Raw genomic sequence first — 24,643 nt, 5'->3', positions numbered from 1 at the left:
TAAACAGAGACAATCACACCTTGTTGATGTGAGACATTATGTCATGGGAAGACAGCTGAGATAAACAGAGACAATCACACCTTGTTGATGTGAGACATTATGTCATGGGAAGACAGCTGAGATAAACAGAGACAATCACACCTTGTTGATGTGAGACATTATGTCATGAGAAGACAGCTGGAAGCTGAAATAAACAGACAATCGTCCCATGTACTGATAAAACCCATGTCTCTCACACACCTAAGACCAAACACATCAACACATGAACAGACTCACCCTCCTCATTCTGCCGTTGGACATGATGTCCGCGATGCACTTGGCCGCGTCATTCTTCTCCGCCACACAGAGAACCCGTTTGATCGGAGTCCGCCGGATCATGTCTCCCGGGGAGTCTGTCCTCTTATACCCGGTAACGCGAAACCCTCTGTGGATCTGGAACCGTAACGTTAAAGGTCGTCCGGATGTGAACAGAGCCCTAGTCAGATGGTGTATCAGCATAGCTAGCTTAGCCTAGCTTAGCTTAGCCTAGCCAGGGCGCATTGGAGCTACCCTTGTCATAACGTTAATTAAACACGTCGTGCTAAGCTAACACCTAGCTAACATTAGTCAAATCTATCTCCAGAATTGTTGTTAAACTGTTATTTATTCATAAAACTGTCCAGATCTCACATGTCAGTTAGCTTGATGGGAGTAGCGAGCTAAGTCCTGTCAAACTTCAACCCTGAAGTTGCCGAAACTTAACTTTTACACTTTTCCTAATCATCTAACCGCAATGTACGATGTAACGTGGATCCAATCTGCCAATAAATAAGTTGTTTTTAAAACTATTTTTTGACTACTGAAAGGGGTTGATTAAACGGCAGCTAAATTTGATGTTATGGATTTTACAAATTCCGCGCCTGTCAACAACTGTCGTAAAAACAACTGTCGTAAAAGCCACTGCCGTAAAACACTTCCTGTTCGTGTGAATATAATTTTTTTATTCGATGTCCTTTAATTTTACGCCAAAATACTACGTGAAGTATCTATTTTCAAGATTGAAATTGTGATTTATAATCTTAAATTATGTTGAATGTGTAACATTAGGGTGGTTTGTAATTTTAGGACAGCTAGCTACTTCCTAATGTGAGCTGGTCAGGTGGTGAGTACCAGCGGAGTAAATATGGCGACTGTCAGGATGTACATTTTACATTAAATAGTTTCACTGTATTAACTACTGGGACTTTTATATATACCAGTACATGACGTTCCCACTGCCGATATTACCCGGTAACGGTGCACGATTCCCGGACGAGCAATGTGTCATTGATGGGAGGGTCGGGATACGGTCGTGTTCCGTTTCGCATCGTCTGTTTGCCAGCTAACTGTCTGACGTCGGTACTGTCCGGGGGATGGAGCCAGATACATAGTCCCCGGTGTTAAGTGTTATTGTTTATATACAGCGGTGACAGACAGGCAGACAGACAGCCTTTGGTCAGATGTCATGTTGATGCGGGGTCTTCCTGCATCGTGTGATATCGTCATGGTCAGACAGGTGAAGACTACTCCCAGTTGGGTAGAGGTAACGGGACAGAGACAACCGTCAGTGTCATGGACTGTTACTCCCAGCCAGTAGAGGGATACAGACAGACAGACAGACAGACAGACAGACTGGCTATCAGGCAGACAGCTAGCCTAGTGGATGGACTTCCTCTGATGTCATAGCAGACCCCCGGCCCGGTCCAGAGAAAATGATTGGTGCCCCAGACGTGGTGGCGTTTACTAAAGAGGATGATTTTGGGGAGGTAGGGTACCCCGACCCCTGGGTGATGCCAGAGGAGTTCTCTGTCCCTCTGTTCCCATCGAACAACAACGCCAACCCCTGGACCAAGACGTCATACGCCAAGTTCACTAAGGACTTCATCCTCATATCAGAGTTCTCCGAGCAGGTCGGTACCGTGGGCAACTGGGGGAGGGGTGTGTGTGTGTGTGTGTTATGAGCTGACCTTGTGTTTTTCCTCTCCTCCAGGTGGGCCCCCAGCCTCTGCTCACCATTCCTGATGACCCGAAGGTGTTTGGGACCTTTGACCTGAACTACTTCAGTCTGAGGATCATGTCTGTTGACTACCAGGCCTCGTTCGTAGGGCACCCTACCGGCAGCGGATACCCACGACTCAGGTAGCTGTCCTACTTTATGTTTTATTCTACTCTAATGATATCCTATTGTATTTGTATTGTACTCTAATGATATCCTATTGGATGTGTATTGTACTCTAATGATATCCTATTGTATGTGTATTGTACTCTAATGATATCCTATTGTATGTGTATTGTACTCTAATGATATCCTATTGTATTTGTATTGTACTCTAATGATATCCTATTGTATGTGTATTGTACTCTAATGATATCCTATTGTATTTGTATTGTACTCTAATGATATCCTATTGTATGTGTATTGTACTCTAATGATATCCTATTGTATTTGTATTGTACTCTAATGATATCCTATTGTATTTGTATTGTACTCTAATGATATCCTATTGTATTTGTATTGTACTCTAATGATATCCTATTGTATTTGTATTGTACTCTAATGATATCCTATTGTATTTGTATTGTACTCTAGTGATATCCTATTGTATTTGTATTGTACTCTAATGATATCCTATTGTATTTGTATTGTACTCTAATGATATCCTATTGTATTTGTATTGTACTCTAATGATATCCTATTGTATTTGTATTGTACTCTAATGATATCCTATTGTATTTGTATTGTACTCTAATGATATCCTATTGTATTTGTATTGTACTCTAGTGATATCCTATTGTATTTGTATTGTACTCTAGTGATATCCTATTGTATTTGTATTGTACTCTAATGATATCCTATTGTATTTGTATTGTACTCTAATGATATCCTATTGTATGTGTATTGTACTCTAGTGATATCCTATTGTATGTGTATTGTACTCTAATGATATCCTATTGTATTTGTATTGTACTCTAGTGATATCCTATTGTATGTGTATTGTACTCTAATGATATCCTATTGTATTTGTATTGTACTCTAATGATATCCTATTGTATGTGTATTGTACTCTAGTGATATCCTATTGTATGTGTATTGTACTCTAATGATATCCTATTTTATTTGTATTGTACTCTAATGATATCCTATTGTATGTGTATTGTACTCTAGTGATATCCTATTGTATGTGTATTGTACTCTAGTGATATCCTATTGTATGTGTATTGTACTCTAGTGATATCCTATTGTATGTGTATTGTACTCTAATTATTTTCTTTTACATTCTGTTTTATTCTACTGTAATTCTATTCTGTTCTAATTCTTTTCTATTATATTCTACTCTAATTCTATTATTTTCTACTCTAAATAGTTTGTTACATTCTATTATATTCTACTCTAATTCTCTTCTACTGTAATGATTTTCTGTTAAATTGTATTATATTTCTGCTCTACTCCACCCTAATTGTATCCTGTTGTCTCCTCCCCTGTAGTTTTGTGGAGGACTCCAGGGTGGTGCTGGGCGACTCTAAGGAAGGTGCGTTTGCCTACGTTCACCACCTGACGCTGTACGACCTGGAGGCCCGAGGCTTCGTCCGCCCGTTCTGCATGGCCTACGTCTCCGCCGACGAGAGGAAGATCATGCAGCAGTTCCAGGAGCTGTCGCTCCGCTTCTCCCGCGCCTCCGAGTGCCTGAAGACCGGAAACCGACGGGCCTTCGCCCGCGAGCTGCAGAGGAAGCTACGTGACCTGGAGTAAGACGAGACACACACACACACTCTGAGACACACACACACACTCTGAGACACACACACTCTGACACACACACACACACACACTCTGAGACACACACACACACTACTACTACTGCTACAATCTGTTGTAACTTCCTGTTATGCCCCTCCTGCCAGGTACACGCGGTCTGTTCTGCAGAAAGAGGAGGGGCTTCAGCGGGAGGCAGGACCTCAGGGGTGTTACTCCGCCCACGCGGTGGACAAGGCCAATGAGCTTGCGGCGATGGAGAAGAGTATCTTCGAGCACCGAGACCTGCTGAGACAGATCACCTCGTACCCTCTCCACCCCCGCCGAGACGCCCACGCCGCACACTGTCAACACTGCGTCACGGAGTCCCGGAGACACGGAGACGCACCGCCTGGTCCCGACCGTGACCCCGGGGAGGAGGCGGGAGAGAGGAGACAGTCCTACACCCCTCAGCTGATCAAAGGGAAGTCGGCGAAATGTTTCGCCAAACGTCTGAAAAACCTGACGGAGTTATGCGAGGAGAGGTTCTACGACGCCACGGTGGAACTCCTCACTCACACGGAGAGGTGTTTCCGGGGGGACTTGTGTTACCTGTACACCCGCCGCTTGGACCGAGCTCTACGCAGGAAACAGAACGTCGTCAACTTCCTGTTTGAGGAGGAGCTCGGGGAGGAAGAAGAGGAGGTAGCGGCGCTGGGAAGAATCTTCTGTTCTCTAAACCACACGATGGGGACGGACCAACACTCGCATATACACACCCCTTCCATCGTGCTTTGCCCCGAGCCACCGGAGTCTGCGGACGTTCCAGAGGTGTACCCTCCCTGCCCTGATAACTCTGCCCCGCAGAGTGACGCCCTGACTGGGGACGAGAGGCTGGAGTCGTCACTCTCTGATCTGACCATGGAGACACAGGACCAAGAAAGCTCTGAGGAGAATAAGGACAGCTTTAGTAGTGACAGGAGTGGAGGAGAGGAGGAGGAGGAGGAGGGGGGAAGAGACCAGACCCCTGTTTTTCTGCTGGAGGCTGAGGAGGGTGAGAACGAAGGAGGGTTTAACGGAAAGAGGGAGGGAGAGACAGGAGTGTTTAACGGAAAGAGGGAGGGTGAGAACGAAGGAGTGTTTGAGAGAGGGGCTGAGACAGGGGAGAGAGGGGCTGAGACTGGGGGGAGAGGGGAGAGAGGGGCTGAGACTGGGGGGAGAGGGGAGAGAGGGGCTGAGACAGGGGAGGGTGATGGACAGAGAGTTCCTCATCCTGAGTTGTTGGTCCAGATGGACACGGCCTGCTGCATGTCTCAGGAAGGCTTCCTGTACAACTCTTCTCCCACAGACACGCTACCTGCTTCTGGGCTGCAGCCCGGCTCTCTACCCCTTCCCTTGGTGGTCAACCAGGAGCCCCAGGCCATGCTGCCGGTCCAGGGTGTCTACGGCCTGGGTTCCCCACACTGCCAGAGCCCCGGGGCTGGGCTGGACCTGCCCGTCTCCTCCTTGGGAGATACCACCTCCAAGGGGTCGGACCAGGACGGGTCGGACTGTACCACGTCAGCGTCTACGGGGTCCGAACGGGCCGGCTCACCTCTGGGGTACGGGGGGGTGGTAACGCTGAGGCAGAAGAAGAGGGCCGGGCAGGGAGCCCTCAGGTGAGTCACTCATTGGTTGATTAATACATTCTATAGTTAGAGGACTCCTGATATCTCCTGTCTATGTGTGTTTGTTTTCTATACCTGCTCGCTCTCCCCACCCCCTGTAGCTGCAACCCTTCTGGTGTAGTGTTACCCGTGGCGTACAACCCCCGTGTGGAATTCCTGGTGTCTGGCAGCGTTTTGGAAAACTGCCGATCTGTGGTCAAGAACGCAGAGTTCATCTCAGCCTCGGGCTGCTCTTCAGTTAGTAGACTTTATGACCCTGACGGAGACATGGATCATCCCAGAGAACAGAGTTCATCTCAGCCTCGGGCTGCTCTTCAGTCAGTAGACTTTATGACCCTGACGGAGACATGGATCATCCCAGAGAACAGAGTTCACTCCAGCTTCTCTTTCTTTCATCTGACTTATGTTTTTTTTGTCACAGTCCGAGAAGCATCTGGTCGTCGCGGTGGTTGAACAGGTCTACTAAATTCTCCTCTGTGACGTGGAGAGGATTTGTGTCTGCATCATGTATTCTCACTACTGGTGTCCCCCAGGGCTCGGTTCTAGGCCCTCTCCGTCATATCCTCACATGGTCTCTCTTATCATCGAATCAATGATTGATTGCAGAATTATTTATATTTTAAAATGTAATTTATTTTTCTCCCCAAATTTCAATCTTGTCTCATCGCTGCAACTCCCCAATGGGCTCAGGAGAGGCGAAGGCCGAGTCATGCGTCTTCCCGAAACATGACACGCCAAACCGCTCTGCTTCAAAACACCTGGAAGCCAGCCGGAACCAATGTGTCGGAGGAAACACCGTTCACCCGACGACAGAAGTCAGCATGTAGGCGCCCGGCATTCCACAAGGAATCTGTACTGTTGGAGCTGGGAACACAAGCATTTAGTTAGATATTACTGTACTGTTGGAGCTGGGAACACAAGCATTTAGTTAGATACTACTGTTGGAGCTGGGGACACAAGCATTTAGTTAGATATTACTGCACTGTTGGAGCTGGGAACACAACCATTTAGTTAGATATTACTGTACTGTTGGAGCTGGGAACACAAGCATTTAGTTAGATATTACTGCACTGTTGGAGCTAGAAACACAAGCATTTAGTTAGATATTACTGTACTGTTGGAGCTGGGAACACAAGCATTTAGTTAGATATTACTGTACTGTTGGAGCTGGGAACACAAGCATTTAGTTAGATATTACTGTACTGTTGGAGCTGGGAACACAAGCATTTAGTTAGATATTACTGCACTGTTGGAGATAGAAACACAAGCATTTAGTTAGATATTACTGTTGGAGCTGGGAACACAAGCATTTAGTTAGATATTACTGTTGGAGCTAGAAACACAAGCATTTAGTTAGATATTACTGTTGGAGCTGGGAACACAAGCATTTAGTTAGATATTACTGCACTGTTGGAGCTAGAAACACAAGCATTTAGTTAGATATTACTGTTGGAGCTAGAAACACAAGCATTTAGTTAGATATTACTGCACTGTTGGAGCTGGGAACACAAGCATTTAGTTAGATATTACTATACTGTTGGAGCTAGAAACACAAGCATTTAGTTAGATACTACTGTTGGAGCTGGGAACACAAGCATTTAGTTAGATATTACTACACTGTTGGAGCTAGAAACACAAGCATTTAGTTAGATATTACTGTTGGAGCTGGGAACACAAGCATTTAGTTAGATATTACTACACTGTTGGAGCTAGAAACACAAGCATTTAGTTAGATACTACTGTATTGTTGGAGCTGGGAACACAAGCATTTAGTTAGATATTACTGCACTGTTGGAGCTGGGAACACAAGCATTTAGTTAGATACTACTGTTGGAGCTGGGAACACAAGCATTTAGTTAGATATTACTGCACTGTTGGAGCTGGGAACACAAGCATTTAGTTAGATATTACTGCACTGTTGGAGCTGGGAACACAAGCATTTAGTTAGATACTACTGTTGGAGCTGGGAACACAAGCATTTAGTTAGATATTACTGCACTGTTGGAGCTGGGCCTGTCAGCCTGTAGGCGCCTGGCATTCCACAAGGAATCATTAGAGAGCGATGAGCCCCCATTTGACATTTTAGTCATTTAGCAGACGCTCTTATCCAGAGCGACTTACAGTAGTGAATGCATACATTTCATACATTTATTTTTCTTCTCCGTACTGGTCCCCCATGGGAATCGAACCCACAACCCTGGCGTTGCAAACACCACCCTCTACCAACTGAGCCACACCCGGCCAAACCCTCCCCTAACCCGGACGACGCTGGGCCAGTTGTGTGCCGACCTATATGGGACTCCCGATCACATCTAGGTTGTGATATAGCCTGGGATCAAACCCGGGTCTGTAGTGACGCCTCTAGCACTGCGATACAATGCCTTACAATCGCTGCGGCACTCGGGAAGCCCAGCTGAATCATTTTTAAGGTAAGCGGGGCGTGTGGTGTCAACACATAACAATGGAGCTCCACTCCACATTTAATTGTAAATACTGTCTTCTTTATTTCTATGTCTATGTATTTCTATGTATTTATGTATTTCTATTTCTTTGTATTTCTATTTCTATGTATATGTATTTCTATTTCTTTGTATTTCTATGTATTTCTATTTCTATGTATATGTATTTCTATGTATATGTATTTCTATGTATTTATGTATTTCTATGTATTTCTATGTATTTCTATGTATATGTATTTCTATGTATATGTATTTCTATGTATTTCTATGTATTTATGTATTTCTATTTCTTTGTATTTCTATGTATATGTATTTCTATGTATTTCTATGTATTTATGTATTTCTATTTCTATGTATTTCTATTTCTATGTATTTATATGTATTTCTATGTATATGTATTTCTATGTATATATATTTCTATGTATTTATATGTCTATTTTTCAACTGTAAATATAATGTTTCTTTGCAGGACAAGGATTGGCCTGAATTGTTTCGCCTTGCTTTTCTGATTGGCTGGATGCAAAGTTTCACCGTCCAATAATTACAGATCTACAAGAGTGCCCAGTCTCACCGTGGCGATGCCTTGGCACACGAGTTATTAAAATATGACAAATATTAGTAAATTAGTGCATTCTATCCGTGCTGACTTTCTCCGTCTACCTGAGACGGACAATACAGTCACCAAGTTATTAATGCTCAATTTGCCCAAAACGGAGAACGGAAAACCTTGAAATTGTTGGTTTTTGAGTATTTAAAAAAAAAATTTGGTGTGACATCATTACTGTTCAGCTGTTTTTAGATCCTTAAATGGAAACGCACCCGAGTAGGAAATTGTCACTTATATTTTCAATGCAAACTTTCTAAAAATGTTGACCAAAAAAAAACTGGACAAGTTAATGGAAACATAGCTAATGATGACTACGGAAACTCTGGAGCTGAATAACACCCGGCCTGTTCCCTAGGAAACTCTGGAGCTGAATAACACCCGGCCTGTTCCCTAGGAAACTCTGGAGCTGAATGACACCCGGCCCGTTCCCTAGGAAACTCTGGGGCTGAATGACACCCGGTCTGTTCCCTAGGAAACTCTGGAGCTGAATGACACCCGGCCCGTTCCCTAGGAAACTCTGGAGCTGAATGACACCCGGCCCGTTCCCTAGGAAACTCTTGAGCTGAATGACACCCGGCCCGTTCCCTAGGAAACTCTGGAGCTGAATAACACCCGGCCTGTTCCCTATGAAACTCTGGAGCTGAATGACACCCGGCCTGTTCCCTAGGAAACTCTGGGGCTGAATGACACCCGGTCTGTTCCCTACGAACATTACTCATCTCATATGTATATACTGTATTCTACTATTCTACTGTATCTTAGTCTATGTATTACTCATCTCATATGTATATACTGTAATATATTCTACTGTATCTGTATGTATTCTGCTGCTCTGACATCGTTCGTCCATGCCTTTACTTTAGATTGTTGTGTATTGTTAGATACTACTGTACTGTTGGAGCTGGGAACACAAGCATTTAGTTAGATACTACTGTTGGAGCTAGAAACACAAGCATTTAGTTAGATATTACTGCACTGTTGGAGCTGGGAACACAAGCATTTAGTTAGATATTACTGTTGGAGCTGGGAACACAAGCATTTAGTTAGATACTACTGTTGGAGCTGGGAACACAAGCATTTAGTTAGATATTACTGCACTGTTGGAGCTGGGGACACAAGCATTTAGTTAGATATTACTGCACTGTTGGAGCTAGAAACACAAGCATTTAGTTAGATATTACTGTACTGTTGGAGCTGGGAACACAAGCATTTAGTTAGATATTACTGTTGGAGCTAGAAACACAAGCATTTAGTTAGATATTACTGTACTGTTGGAGCTGGGAACACAAGCATTTAGTTAGATATTACTGCACTGTTGGAGCTAGAAACACAAGCATTTAGTTAGATGTTACTGTACTGTTGGAGCTGGGAACACAAGCATTTAGTTAGATATTACTGCACTGTTGGAGCTGGGAACACAAGCATTTAGTTAGATATTACTGTTGGAGCTGGGAACACAAGCATTTAGTTAGATATTACTGTTGGAGCTAGAAACACAAGCATTTAGTTAGATATTACTGCACTGTTGGAGCTAGAAACACAAGCATTTAGTTAGATATTACTGCACTGTTGGAGCTGGGAACACAAGCATTTAGTTAGATATTACTGTTAGAGCTAGAAACACAAGCATTTAGTTAGATATTACTGCACTGTTGGAGCTGGGAACACAAGCATTTAGTTAGATATTACTGTACTGTTGGAGCTAGAAACACAAGCATTTAGTTAGATGTTACTGTACTGTTGGAGCTAGAAACACAAGCATTTAGTTAGATATTACTGTACTGTTGGAGCTGGGAACACAAGCATTTAGTTAGATATTACTGCACTGTTGGAGATAGAAACACAAGCATTTAGTTAGATATTACTGTTGGAGATAGAAACACAAGCATTTAGTTAGATATTACTGTTGGAGCTGGGAACACAAGCATTTAGTTAGATATTACTGTTGGAGCTGGGAACACAAGCATTTAGTTAGATATTACTGCACTGTTGGAGCTAGAAACACAAGCATTTAGTTAGATATTACTGCACTGTTGGAGCTAGAAACACAAGCATTTAGTTAGATATTACTGTTGGAGCTGGGAACACAAGCATTTAGTTAGATATTACTGCACTGTTGGAGCTAGAAACACAAGCATTTAGTTAGATATTACTGCACTGTTGGAGCTAGAAACACAAGCATTTAGTTAGATATTACTGTTGGAGCTGGAAACAAGCATTTAGTTAGATATTACTGCACTGTTGGAGCTAGAAACACAAGCATTTAGTTAGATATTACTGCACTGTTGGAGCTGGAAATACAAGCATTTAGTTAGATATTACTGTTGGATCTGGGAACACAAGCATTTAGTTAGATATTACTGTACTGTTGGAGCTGGGAACACAAGCATTTAGTTAGATATTACTGCACTGTTGGAGCTGGGAACACAAGCATTTAGTTAGATATTACTGCACTGTTGGAGCTGGGAACACAAGCATTTAGTTAGATATTACTGCACTGTTGGAGCTGGGAACACAAGCATTTAGTTAGATATTACTGCACTGTTGGAGCTGGGCCTGTCAGCCTGTAGGCGCCTGGCATTCCACAAGGAATCATTAGAGAGCGATGAGCCCCCATTTTACATTTTAGTCATTTAGCAGACGCTCTTATCCAGAGCGACTTACAGTAGTGAATGCATACATTTCATACATTTATTTTTCTTCTCCGTACTGGTCCCCCATGGGAATCGAACCCACAACCCTGGCGTTGCAAACACCACCCTCTACCAACTGAGCCACACCCGGCCAAACCCTCCCCTAACCCGGACGACGCTGGGCCAGTTGTGTGCCGACCTATATGGGACTCCCGATCACATCTAGGTTGTGATATAGCCTGGGATCAAACCCGGGTCTGTAGTGACGCCTCTAGCACTGCGATACAATGCCTTACAATCGCTGCGGCACTCGGGAAGCCCAGCTGAATCATTTTTAAGGTAAGCGGGGCGTGTGGTGTCAACACATAACAATGGAGCTCCACTCCACATTTAATTGTAAATACTGTCTGCTTTATTTCTATGTCTATGTATTTCTATGTATTTATGTATTTCTATGTATTTCTATTTCTATGTATTTCTATGTATATGTATTTCTGTATTTCTATTTCTTTTTATTTCTATGTATATGTATTTCTATTTCTATGTATTTCTATGTATATGTATTTCTATGTATTTATGTATTTCTATTTCTATGTATTTCTATGTATTTCTATTTCTATGTATTTATATGTATTTATATTTATATCTATTTTTATGTATATGTATTTCTATGTATTTCTATGTATATATATTTCTATGTATTTATATGTCTATTTTTCAACTGTAAATATAATGTTTCTTTGCAGGACAAGGATTGGCCTGAATTGTTTCGCCTTGCTTTTCTGATTGGCTGGATGCAAAGTTTCACCGTCCAATAATTACAGATCTACAAGAGTGCCCAGTCTCACCGTGGCGATGCCTTGGCACACGAGTTATTAAAATATGACAAATATTAGTAAATTAGTGCATTCTATCCGTGCTGACTTTCTCCGTCTACCTGAGACGGACAATACAGTCACCAAGTTATTAATGCTCAATTTGCCCAAAACGGAGAACGGAAAACCTTGAAATTGTTGGTTTTTGAGTATTTAAAAAAAAAATTTGGTGTGACATCATTACTGTTCAGCTGTTTTTAGATCCTTAAATGGAAACGCACCCGAGTAGGAAATTGTCACTTATATTTTCAATGCAAACTTTCTAAAAATGTTGACCAAAAAAAAACTGGACAAGTTAATGGAAACATAGCTAATGATGACTACGGAAACTCTGGAGCTGAATGACACCCGGCCTGTTCCCTAGGAAACTCTGGAGCTGAATAACACCCGGCCTGTTCCCTAGGAAACTCTGGAGCTGAATGACACCCGGCCTGTTCCCTAGGAAACTCTGGAGCTGAATAACACCCGGCCTGTTCCCTAGGAAACTCTGGAGCTGAATGACACCCGGCCCGTTCCCTAGGAAACTCTGGGGCTGAATGACACCCGGTCTGTTCCCTAGGAAACTCTGGAGCTGAATGACACCCGGCCCGTTCCCTAGGAAACTCTGGAGCTGAATGACACCCGGCCCGTTCCCTAGGAAACTCTGGAGCTGAATAACACCCGGCCTGTTCCCTAGGAAACTCTGGAGCTGAATAACATCCGGCCTGTTCCCTAGGAAACTCTGGAGCTGAATGACACCCGGCCCGTTCCCTAGGAAACTCTGGAGCTGAATAACACCCGGCCTGTTCCCTAGGAAACTCTGGAGCTGAATGACACCCGGCCTGTTCCCTAGGAAACTCTGGAGCTGAATGACACCCGGCCCGTTCCCTAGGAAACTCTGGGGCTGAATGACACCCGGTCTGTTCCCTAGGAAACTCTGGAGCTGAATGACACCCGGCCCGTTCCCTAGGAAACTCTGGAGCTGAATGACACCCGGCCCGTTCCCTAGGAAACTCTGGAGCTGAATAACACCCAGCCTGTTCCCTAGGAAACTCTGGAGCTGAATAACACCCGGTCTGTTCCCTAGGAACATTACTCATCTCATATGTATATACTGTAATATATTCTACTGTATCTGTATGTATTCTTCTGCTCTGACATCGTTCGTCCATTCCTTTACTTTAGATTGTTGTGTATTGTTAGATATTACTGTACTGTTGGAGCTGGGAACACAAGCATTTAGTTAGATACTACTGTTGGAGCTGGGGACACAAGCATTTAGTTAGATATTACTGCACTGTTGGAGCTGGGGACACAAGCATTTAGTTAGATATTACTGCACTGTTGGAGCTAGAAACACAAGCATTTAGTTAGATATTACTGTTGGAGCTAGAAACACAAGCATTTAGTTAGATATTACTGCACTGTTGGAGCTAGAAACACAAGCATTTAGTTAGATATTACAGCTCTGTTGGAGCTGGGAACACAAGCATTTAGTTAGATATTACTGTTGGAGCTGGGAACACAAGCATTTAGTTAGATATTACTGCACTGTTGGAGCTGGGAACACAAGCATTTAGTTAGATATTACTGTTGGAGCTAGAAACACAAGCATTTAGTTAGATATTACTGTTGGAGCTGGGGACACAAGCATTTAGTTAGATATTACTGCACTGTTGGAGCTGGGAACACAAGCATTTAGTTAGATATTACTGTTGGAGCTAGAAACACAAGCATTTAGTTAGATATTACTGTACTGTTGGAGCTGGGAACACAAGCATTTAGTTAGATATTACTGCACTGTTGGAGCTGGGAACACAAGCATTTAGTTAGATATTACTGCACTGTTGGAGCTGGGAACACAAGCATTTAGTTAGATATTACTGCACTGTTGGAGCTGGGAACACAAGCATTTAGTTAGATATTACTGCACTGTTGGAGCTGGGAACACAAGCATTTAGTGAGATACTACTGTTGGAGCTGGGAACACAAGCATTTAGTTAGATATTACTGTTGAAGCTGGGAACACAAGCATTTAGTTAGATACTACTGTTGGAGCTGGGAACACAAGCATTTAGTTAGATACTACTGTTGGAGCTGGGAACACAAGCATTTAGTTAGATATTACTGTTGAAGCTGGGAACACAAGCATTTAGTTAGATACTACTGTTGGAGCTGGGAACACAAGCATTTAGTTAGATATTACTGCACTGTTGGAGCTGGGAACACAAGCATTTCGCTACACCCACTAACATCTGCTAAACACGTGTATGTGACCAATAACATGTGATTATCTCTCTCTCTGTCTCTACCTCCAGGTTTGTGCGTCAGTATCCGTTTGCCTTGCATGCCCTGTGGTCCCTACTGAGTGGTCGGACCCTGGTGGTCCTTGGATCCGAGGAGGGGAGGGTCAGGAGGCTGGTGTCCGCTCTAGCCCTCTACGTGCCTGGACCCGGGCGCTGTGGGGAGAGGGTCCAGCCTTGGCTCTCCTGCCCCTTCAGCCTCACTGACCTACAGAGATGGAAACTCATAGGACTGCAGAGGTGAGGAGGAAGGGGCGGTGCCTGTGTGAGTGGGGGTCACTTCCATACATTCATTTCTATGACCGAAACACTTCCTGTTATAACTAGCCTATGTACAGTCTACTTCCTGTTATTACTAGCCTATGTACAGTCTACTTCCTGTTATTACTAGCCTATTTACGGTCTACTTCCTGTTATTACTAGCCTATTTACGGTCTACTTCCTGTTATAACTAGGCTATTTACAGTCTACTTCCTGTTATTACTAGCCTATATACGGCCTACTTCCTGTTATTACTAGCCTATTTACGGTCTACTTCCTGTTATTACTAGCCTATTTACGGTCTACTTCCTGTTATAACTAGCCTATGTACAGTCTACTTCCTGTTATTACTAGCCTATGTACAGTCTACTTCCTGTTATTACTAGCCTATTTACGGTCTACTTCCTGTTATTACTAGCCTATTTACGGTCTACTTCCTGTTATAACTAGGCTATTTACAGTCTACTTCCTGTTATTACTAGCCTATATACGGCCTACTTCCTGTTATTACTAGCCTATATACGGTCTACTTCCTGTTATTACTAGCCTATATACAGTCAACTTCCTGTTATAACTAGCCTATTTACGGTCTACTACCCTATAGACAGTAGACATGCCTCCTCCTCCTCCTACCCTATAGACAGTAGACATGCCTCCTCCTCCCCTATAGACAGTAGACATGCCTCCTCCTCCCCTATAGACAGTAGACATGCCTCCTCCTCCCCTATAGACAGTAGACATGCCTCCTCCTCCCCTATAGACAGTAGACATGCCTCCTCCTCCTCCTACCCTATAGACAGTAGACATGCCTCCTCCTCCTCCTACCCTATAGACAGTAGACATGCCTCCTCCTCCTCCTCCCCTATAGACAGTGGACATGCCTCCTCCTTCTTCTACCCTATAGACAGGAGACATGCCTCCTCCTCCTCCTACCCTATAGACAGTACACATGCCTCCTCCTCCTACCCTATAGACAGTAGACATGCCTCCTCCTCCTCCTACCCTATAGACAGTAGACATGCCTCCTAGCTCCTCCTACCCTATAGACAGGAGACATGCCTCCTCCTCCTCCTACCCTATAGACAGTAGACATGCCTCCTCCTCCTCCTACCCTATAGACAGTAGACATGCCTCCTCCTCCTCCTACCCTATAGACAGGAGACATGCCTCCTCCTCCTCCTCCTCCTCCTACCCTATAGACAGTAGACATGCCTCCTCCTCCTCCTACCCTATAGACAGTAGACATGCCTCCTCCTCCTCCTACCCTATAGACAGGAGACATGCCTCCTCCTCCTCCCCTATAGACAGGAGACATGCCTCCTCCTCCTCTTCCTACCCTATAGACAGTAGACATGCCTCCTCCTCCCCTATAGACAGTAGACATGCCTCCTCCTCCCCTATAGACAGTAGACATGCCTCCTCCTCCTCCTCCTACCCTATAGACAGTAGACATGCCTCCTCCTCCCCTATAGACAGTAGACATTCCTCCTCCTCCTACCCTATAGACAGTAGACATGCCTCCTCCTCCTCCTCCTCCCCTATAGACAGTAGACATGCCTCCTCCTCCTCCTCCTACCCTATAGACAGTAGACATGCCTCCTCCTCCTCCTCCTCCCCTATAGACAGTAGACATGCCTCCTCCTCCTCCGACCCTATAGACAGTAGACATGCCTCCTCCTCCTCCTCCCCTATAGACAGTAGACATGCCTCCTCCTCCTCCTACCCTATAGACAGTAGACATGCCTCCTCCTCCTCCTACCCTATAGACAGGAGACATGCCTCCTCCTCCTCCTACCCTATAGACAGGAGACATGCCTCCTCCTCCTCCTACCCTATAGACAGTAGACATCCCTCCTCCTCCTCCTACCCTATAGACAGTAGACATGCCTCCTCCTCCTCCTACCCTATAGACAGGAGACATGCCTCCTCCTACCCTATAGACAGGAGACATGCCTCCTCCTCCTCCTCCTACCCTATAGACAGGAGACATGCCTCCTCCTCCTCCTCCTACCCTATAGACAGGAGACATGCCTCCTCCTCCTCCTCCTACCCTATAGACAGGAGACATGCCTCCTCCTCCTCCTCCTCCTACCCTATAGACAGTAGACATGCCTCCTCCTCCTCCTACCCTATAGACAGTAGACATGCCTCCTCCTCCTCCTACCCTATAGACAGTAGACATGCCTCCTCCTCCTCCTACCCTATAGACAGTAGACATGCCTCCTCCTCCTACCCTATAGACAGTAGACATGCCTCCTCCTCCTCCTCCTACCCTATAGACAGTAGACATGCCTCCTCCTCCTACCCTATAGACTGTAGACATGCCTCCTCCTCCTCCTACCCTATAGACTGTAGACATGCCTCCTCCTCCTCCTACCCTATAGACAGGAGACATGCCTCCTCCTCCTACCCTATAGACAGTAGACATGCCTCCTCCTCCTCCTCCTACCCTATAGACAGTAGACATGCCTCCTCCTCCTCCTACCCTATAGACAGTAGACATGCCTCCTCCTCCTCCTACCCTATAGACAGGAGACATGCCTCCTCCTCCTCCTACCCTATAGTCAGTAGACATGCCTCCTCCTCCTCCTCCCCTATAGACAGTAGACATGCCTCCTCCTCCCGTATAGACAGTAGACATGCCTCCTCCTCCCCTATAGACAGTAGACATGCCTCCTCCTCCTCCTCCTCCCCTATAGACAGTAGACATGCCTCCTCCTCCTCCTACCCTATAGACAGGAGACATGCCTCCTCCTCCTCCCCTATAGACAGTAGACATGCCTCCTCCTCCTCCTACCCTATAGACAGTAGACATGCCTCCTCCCTCTCCTACCCTATAGACAGGAGACATGCCTCCTCCTCCTCCTACCCTATAGACAGGAGACATGCCTCCTCCTCCTCCTACCCTATAGACAGGAGACATGCCTCCTCCTCCTACCCTATAGACAGGAGACATGCCTCCTCCTCCTCCTACCCTATAGACAGGAGACATGCCTCCTCCTCCTCCTACCCTATAGACAGTAGACATGCCTCCTCCTCCTCCTCCTACCCTATAGACAGGAGACATGCCTCCTCCTCCTCCTCCTCCTACCCTATAGACAGGAGACATGCCTCCTCCTCCTCCTACCCTATAGACAGTAGACATGCCTCCTCCTCCTACCCTATAGACAGTAGACATGCCTCCTCCTCCTCCTACCCTATAGACAGGAGACATGCCTCCTCCTCCTCCTACCCTATAGACAGTAGACATGCCTCCTCCTCCTCCTCCCCTATAGACAGTAGACATGCCTCCTCCTCCTCCTCCCCTATAGACAGTAGACATGCCTCCTCCTCCTCCTACCCTATAGACAGGAGACATGCCTCCTCCTCCTCCTACCCTATAGACAGGAGACATGCCTCCTCCTCCTCCTACCCTATAGACAGTAGACATGCCTCCTCCTCCTCCTACCCTATAGACAGTAGACATGCCTCCTCCTCCTCCTCCTACCCTATAGACAGTAGACATGCCTCCTCCTCCTCCTCCTACCCTATAGACAGTAGACATGCCTCCTCCTCCTCCTACCCTATAGACAGTAGACATGCCTCCTCCTCCTACCCTATAGACAGTAGACATGCCTCCTCCTCCTCCTACCCTATAGACAGTAGACATGCCTCCTCCTCCTCCTACCCTATAGACAGTAGACATGCCTCCTCCTCCTCCTACCCTATAGACAGTAGACATGCCTCCTCCTCCTCCTCCCCTATAGACAGGAGACATGCCTCCTCCTCCTCCTACCCTATAGACAGGAGACAAGCCTCCTCCTCCTCCTACCCTATAGACAGGAGACATGCCTCCTCCTCCTCCTCCTCTTCCTACCCTATAGACAGTAGACATGCCTCCTCCTCCTCCCCTATAGACAGGAGACATGCCTCCTAGCTCCTTAGCCTAATGAAAGTCTCATTTTGCGGCCTTAATTGAAAATATAAAGTGCATTAAATTGGGATTATTTTTCCACATTGATCAGTATAAAATATGTCTAGACTTTCACTGGGCGCTATACACCTCATTCAGACTGAAGTCCTCCTCTCTCTTTTCCTCCAGGATGGCTTCTCCCGTGGGGACCAGCATGCTCTGCTCGCTGTCTCGCTACAGCCGTTACATCTCCGTCCTGGATGCTGACCGGAAGACCCTCCGTTGCCCCGGCTACCGCGGAACCCTCCTGTCCAACATGGCGGACCACCGTACCCAGCTCCGCCGAGGTTCCACCTACTTCCTGCATCTCCAGAACGTGCTCAGTAGACTGGCCGCCCGAGCTTTCCTCCTTAGCTTTACACATCACCTCCATCTTCCCATCAGCCACCGGGAGCAGAGACAGGAAGTAGAGGAGAGGACGCGGGGCTTCCTGAGGGATCAGCTCAGGCTTGGGGAAGACGACTGTTCCGTCCTGATGTACCTGAGTCAGCTGATCACCCGGCACTACCTGGAAACGTACAACCCGCCTGGAACCACACGGCAGGACCTGGAAGCTAACAACATACTAGACCCTACCACTGGGGGCGCTATAACCCCAGAGCAGAACCTAGACCCTACCACTGGGGGTGTTATAACCCCACAGACGGGCATAGACCCTACCACTGGGGGTGCTATAACCCCAGAGACGGGCCTAGACCCTACCACTGGGGGTGCTGTAACCCCAGAGACAGGCCTAGACCCTACCACTGGGGGTGTTATAACCCCAGAGCAGAACCTAGACCCCACCACTGGGGGTGCTATAACCCCAGAGACGGGCCTAGACCCTACCACTGGGGGTGTTATAACCCCAGAGACGGGCCTAGACCCTACCACTGGGGGTGTTATAACCCCAGAGACGGGCCTAGACCCCACCACTGGGGGTGTTATAACCCTAGAGACGGGCCTAGACCCTACCACTGGGGGTGCTGTAACCCCAGAGACAGGCCTAGACCCTACCACTGGGGGTGTTATAACCCCAGAGCAGAACCTAGACCCCACCACTGGGGGTGCTATAACCCCAGAGACGGGCCTAGACCCTACCACTGGGGGTGTTATAACCCCAGAGACGGGCCTAGACCCTACCACTGGGGGTGTTATAACCCCAGAGACGGGCGTCGACCCTACCACTGGGGGTGCTGTAACCCCAGAGCAGAACCTAGACCCTACCACTGGGGGTGCTATAACCCCAGAGACGGGCCTAGACCCCACCACTGGGGGTGCTATAACCCCAGAGACGGGCCTGGACCCTACCACTGGGGGTGTTATAACCCCAGAGACGGGCCTAGACCCTACCACTGGGGGTGTTATAACCCCAGAGACGGGCATAGACCCTACCACTGGGGGTGTTATAACCCCAGAGACGGGCCTAGACCCTACCACTGGGGGTGCTACCAGGAAGAGAGCTCCGCCCAGCTTCACCTTTAACTACACCACTAGTCTCCTATACAAGATCTGATCTGAAACACTGACCGAGAATCTAATCTCCGAGCCTTGACAGCCCTCGAGTCAGTCCTCTCTCCTCACCTCCTCAAAACAACACTGGAGACAGATGGGAGATTTCGCTCTAGGTTGGAGACGGAGACAGGGCATGTCTCCGTCTCCTAGGTAATCGGGAGAGACTGAGGAGGGAGCGAGGGGTTTAGTGAATGTAATGTAACAGTCATGCTGTCCATCCGTCCGTCCTCCTTCTAATGAATGTCCGAATCCAGGGGGTACGGGAACCTGGACACTGATTTTTGATTGATTGATTGACAAGTCCACTATGAACCGTCTTTCTGATCTGAGCGAGGTGTGTGTGTAACGTTAATATGATGCATGTTCCGTGTGTGTTTGTGCCGGTCCGTGTCCCCCGTGATGTTGCATGTTGTCCACAGAACCACACTACTACTACTATAGTTGTTGGGAACGTTGAACTAATCTAATTTAACAAAAGAGGACATTCGTCAAGTCAGTCATGCTTTATGTATTGTAACAGACCCACCAATGTGTTTTACTTAAGTCCGATTTTTGGATTATATTTCACTGTTTTTTCCCCTGCATAACATGTAGAAGTTGTCTCTTTTATTTTTCAGTTTTTTTTTTGAAGAGGTGGCTGCTAAATGCTAACTCCCTGCTAAATGCTAACTCCCTGCTAAATGCTAACTCCCTGCTAAACGCTAACTCCCTGCTAAATGCTTACTCCCTGCTAAATGCTAACTCCCTGCTAAACGCTAACTCCCTGCTAAACGCTAACTCCCTGCTAAACGCTAACTCCCTGCTAAATGCTAACTCCCTGCTAAATGCTAACTCCCTGCTAAACGCTAACTCCCTGCTAAACGCTAACTCCCTGCTAAACGCTAACTCCCTGCTAAACGCTAACTCCCTGCTAAACGCTAACTCCCTGCTAAATGCTAACTCCCGTTTTCGTATAAGCTGGTTAGCCTTAGCTAGCGTACAGAAATCGTTGACGGTAGTCACGTCGTTGATTTAGGTGACGATGACATGAGTTGATAACATCCATACAATCATTATACTCCGATTTTTTTTTACCTCCAACATAGTGTGAAATAGACAATAGCCTAAATGTAGACTAATCTAGCTTGAGGGACAACGAGGAAGCTTTTGTGGATTTTTTTTTCTCCCCCCGACACGTTTCCATGGCAAAGGAGTTCCATTGTTTTTTTTTGGTCGAGTTCGATTTAGCTCCTTTGCCGTCGCTATACCAACGACGTGTATATAAACCCTAGACTGCTACTGCTGCTGCTGCGTACTGGCCATTTAGAGGCTTTAAGCCACCGGTCGGCCATTTTGACAGTCCTCCATAGGATTGAATAGAAGTTTACAGCATTACAATTAAAGGTTTCAAGGACAAAATTACATGTATTTAAGTATTTGTTGTTGTTGTTGTTGTTTGTAGTGGGGGACAGTAACATTAGTATTTTTAAAGGGGTTGGGGGGGGCTAAAAAATATTTTAGTTAGGCTCACTTATGTAAAATTATACATTACGGTGTCTTAATGGAATAAACGTGTCAAATTAATGTAATGACATTAGTAAATGGATTTCTATATCTTCCAACATATTATTTACAATGGAGAGCCAAGATGGCCGCAATACAGCACCACCCCCCCCCGTCAGCCATCCAGGGTTTATACACATCATTAAGGAGAGCCAAAATGGCTGCACGGTGGCTTCAATACAGTGCCCCCCCCCCCCCTCCTCTCCTCCCCTGTCAGCCATCCAGGGTTTATACACATCATTAATGAGAGCCAAAATGGCTGCACGGTGGCTTCAATACAGCCCCCCCCCCCCCCCCCCCCGTCAGCCATTCAGGGTTTATACACATCTTTGATTTATAGAGCCCCATAGTGAAGGTGTCATAATTCCCATAAAACCTAGCGGTCAAAAAGGGAAATGGTTCCAATTGTTTTTCCACCATGTAAATCTCTCTAAGACAAGGTGATTTTTATCAATATATTCAGCTCTGTTTACTCTAATTTGAAAATGCTAAATTAGCATCAAAGTAGACATGCAGAACTACAAATCCCAGCAAGCTCCTGCTGATTGCCTTTGCCAAACAAGTATTGTCAATTTAAAACTTACATAAGACAGTACACAGAATTGTCCATTTTAAATGAAATGTAGTCAATTTTATTAATTACTACATTTAGCTAATGTTAGATAGTTAATTCATACCTAGTTAATACAGTTAATTCATACGTTTGCCTCGATTCTGTCAGTCTCTCCCAGGTCATCATGGTATTTGTAGTTCTTTATGATAGCCACATTAGCAGCTAATTAGCATTTAATGTTTTGGGGGGGTGGGGTAAATAAAGGCGACCCTATTTTGATTTTTTTTAAATCACCTTGTCCGAGAGAGAGATTTACACAGCTCTTTATTTTAAGTTTTTGAAATGTATTCTGGGAAAACGATTGGAGTCGTTTCCCTGTTTATGAGTCCTATGACTGTACTGTGGTACTCTACACAGAGAAGGGGGCTGTCAGATGAACCATGTCCCTGTTTATGAGTCCTATGACTGTACTGTGGTACTCTATAGAGTAATAAAGGTAAAGCCGTACTGGAAGCAATATTTGAAATGGCATACATGGAGCAGGGTGGGGAAATCAAATTTAAAAGTATTTTTAGAAGGGCTGTGGTCACCGTTTCATGTAATATATTTAATATATCAGACGGTATTGGAGAGCTATTTTCATATTATTTTCCCATTTCAACCTGTAATAAACATGTGAAACAGCAAAAACAACAACTAGGAAGTAGGTCATTAATACCGTTTTTATATATTTAATGCAGCGTTTCCCAAACTGGGTCCCGGGGACCGTAAGTTGTGTAGTGTTAGGGGAGAACTCCAAAACGTGCGCTCATTGGGGGTTTCCAGGACCCAGTTTTAGGAAACGCTGCTTTTAATCTATTACTGTACGTAAAAATGTTGACCACAGCTCTTCCCAAAATACATTTAAATTGTTTTGTTTTATGCCATTTTTTTTTTCTTCCTACCCTACTACGTGTATTCAATGTATTGTAGTTGGCTAATGAGGATCCTAATAAATCTAAAGTCCATTTCAAAATGTGCCGCCCAGTGCGGCTCGTTCCCGGGGTATTACGAAGCATCCCATAGTTCCTTCTCTGTGTGTTTCCTAGCTACAGTCCTACTACACCGGGCGGCGGCAACCAATCTCCATAGTAACCATCCAGCGTCTTCCTGGACACTTTATTTTTTAACTACTAAATGTGACGTATTGAAACTGTTTTTTGAAGGTTGTCGTAGTAACGTGGGAGTGTTGTGACGTCGGCATGATGGTGTGACTAATTTTTTTTTTTTAATTTTTTAAACGTTGACGTGAGACAATATTGACCAACTGTTTGTGGAATGACACCATCTATAATAACCTGTTACCTGGCCGTTCCATCCAGCTACTGGTCCCCCAGTATCCTAACCAGCTACTGGTCCCCCAATATCCTAACCAGCTAGTGGTCCCCCAGTATCCTAACCAGCTACTGGTCCCCCAATATCCTAACCAGCTAGTGGTCCCCCAGTATCCTAACCAGCTACTGGTCCCCCAGTATCCTAACCAGCTACTGGTCCCCCAGTATCCTAACCAGCTACTGGTCCCCCAATATCCTAACCAGCTAGTGGTCCCCCAGTATCCTAACCAGCTAGTGGTCCCCCAGTATCCTAACCAGCTAGTGGTCCCCCAGTATCCTAACCAGCTACTGGTCCCCCAATATCCTAACCAGCTACTGGTCCCCCAATATCCTAACCAGCTACTGGTCCCCCAATATCCTAACCAGCTACTGGTCCCCCAGTATCCTAACCAGCTACTGGTCCCCCAGTATCCTAACCAGCTACTGGTCCCCCAGTATCCTAACCAGCTAGTGGTCCCCCAATATCCTAACCAGCTACTGGTCCCCCAGTATCCTAACCAGCTACTGGTCCCCCAGTATCCTAACCAGCTACTGGTCCCCCATTATCCTAACCAGCTACTGGTCCCCCATTATCCTAACCAGCTACTGGTCCCCCAGTATCCTAACCAGCTACTGGTCCCCCAATATCCTAACCAGCTACTGGTCCCCCAATATCCTAACCAGCTACTGGTCCCCCAGTATCCTAACCAGCTACTGGTCCCCCAGAATCCTAACCAGCTACTGGTCCCCCAATATCCTAACCAGCTACTGGTCCCCCAATATCCTAACCAGCTACTGGTCCCCCAGTATCCTAACCAGCTACTGGTCCCCCAATATCCTAACCAGCTACTGGTCCCCCAGTATCCTAACCAGCTACTGGTCCCCCATTATCCTAACCAGCTACTGGTCCCCCAGTATCCTAACCAGCTACTGGTCCCCCAGTATCCTAACCAGCTACTGGTCCCCCAGAATCCTAACCAGCTACTGGTCCCCCATTATCCTAACCAGCTACTGGTCCCCCAATATCCTAACCATCTACTGGTCCCCCAGTATCCTAACCAGCTACTGGTCCCCCAGTATCCTAACCAGCTACTGGTCCCCCAATATCCTAACCAGCTACTGGTCCCCCAATATCCTAACCAGCTACTGGTCCCCCAATATCCTAACCAGCTACTGGTCCCCCAATATCCTAACCAGCTACTGGTCCCCCAGTAT

The 24,643-nt window shown here is 45.8% G+C and overlaps 3 protein-coding genes across 5 annotated transcripts in view; 2 read left to right on the top strand and 1 right to left on the bottom strand.

Annotated features, from left to right (window-relative positions):
- Positions 1 to 915, bottom strand: part of LOC115188865 (DNA topoisomerase 3-alpha) — a 42,513-nt gene extending 41,598 nt beyond the window's left edge. The window contains exon 1 of the mRNA XM_029747691.1: positions 277 to 915. Coding sequence (XP_029603551.1) covers positions 277 to 378 — 102 coding nt within the window. The 5' untranslated portion in view covers positions 379 to 915. The remainder of the gene's footprint in view (positions 1 to 276) is intronic.
- Positions 1 to 24,643, top strand: part of LOC115188874 (regulator of G-protein signaling 11-like) — a 448,181-nt gene that overhangs the window by 203,144 nt on the left and 220,394 nt on the right.
- On the top strand, positions 991 to 21,549 carry LOC115188900 (guanine nucleotide exchange protein smcr8a). Of its 3 annotated transcripts, none has more exons than XM_029747725.1 (8): positions 991 to 1,928; positions 2,009 to 2,157; positions 3,505 to 3,765; positions 3,922 to 4,805; positions 5,100 to 5,409; positions 14,290 to 14,514; positions 18,617 to 19,869; positions 19,912 to 21,549. In XM_029747725.1, exons 1-8 carry the CDS (start codon positions 1,731 to 1,733, stop codon positions 19,980 to 19,982), a joined length of 3,351 nt encoding a protein of 1,116 aa, XP_029603585.1. In that variant the 5' UTR covers positions 991 to 1,730; the 3' UTR covers positions 19,983 to 21,549. The 3 variants fall into 3 exon arrangements, with proteins under 3 accessions (XP_029603585.1, XP_029603584.1, XP_029603586.1); XM_029747726.1 differs by lacking the exon at positions 19,912 to 21,549 and having other exon boundaries at positions 1,006 to 1,928; positions 18,617 to 18,774; positions 18,872 to 18,994; XM_029747724.1 differs by having other exon boundaries at positions 993 to 1,928; positions 18,617 to 21,549.

This window comes from Salmo trutta, unplaced genomic scaffold (genome assembly GCF_901001165.1).
Source record: "Salmo trutta unplaced genomic scaffold, fSalTru1.1, whole genome shotgun sequence".
NCBI lineage: Eukaryota > Metazoa > Chordata > Actinopteri > Salmoniformes > Salmonidae > Salmo > Salmo trutta.
The sequence above is the reverse complement of the archived record's forward strand: the minus strand, read 5'-3'. Positions and strand labels throughout refer to the sequence as shown.

Excerpts from the sequence above, each read along its gene's own strand:
- LOC115188900 (XM_029747724.1), top strand. The coding sequence starts at position 1,731 with ATGATTGGTGCCCCAGACGTGGTGGCGTTTACTAAAGAGGATGATTTT. Across the intron at positions 4,806-5,099 it reads TCTGCTGGAGGCTGAGGAGG|ACACGCTACCTGCTTCTGGG; the intron begins GTGAGAACGAAG and ends CTTCTCCCACAG. Across the intron at positions 14,515-18,616 it reads AAACTCATAGGACTGCAGAG|GATGGCTTCTCCCGTGGGGA; the intron begins GTGAGGAGGAAG and ends CTTTTCCTCCAG.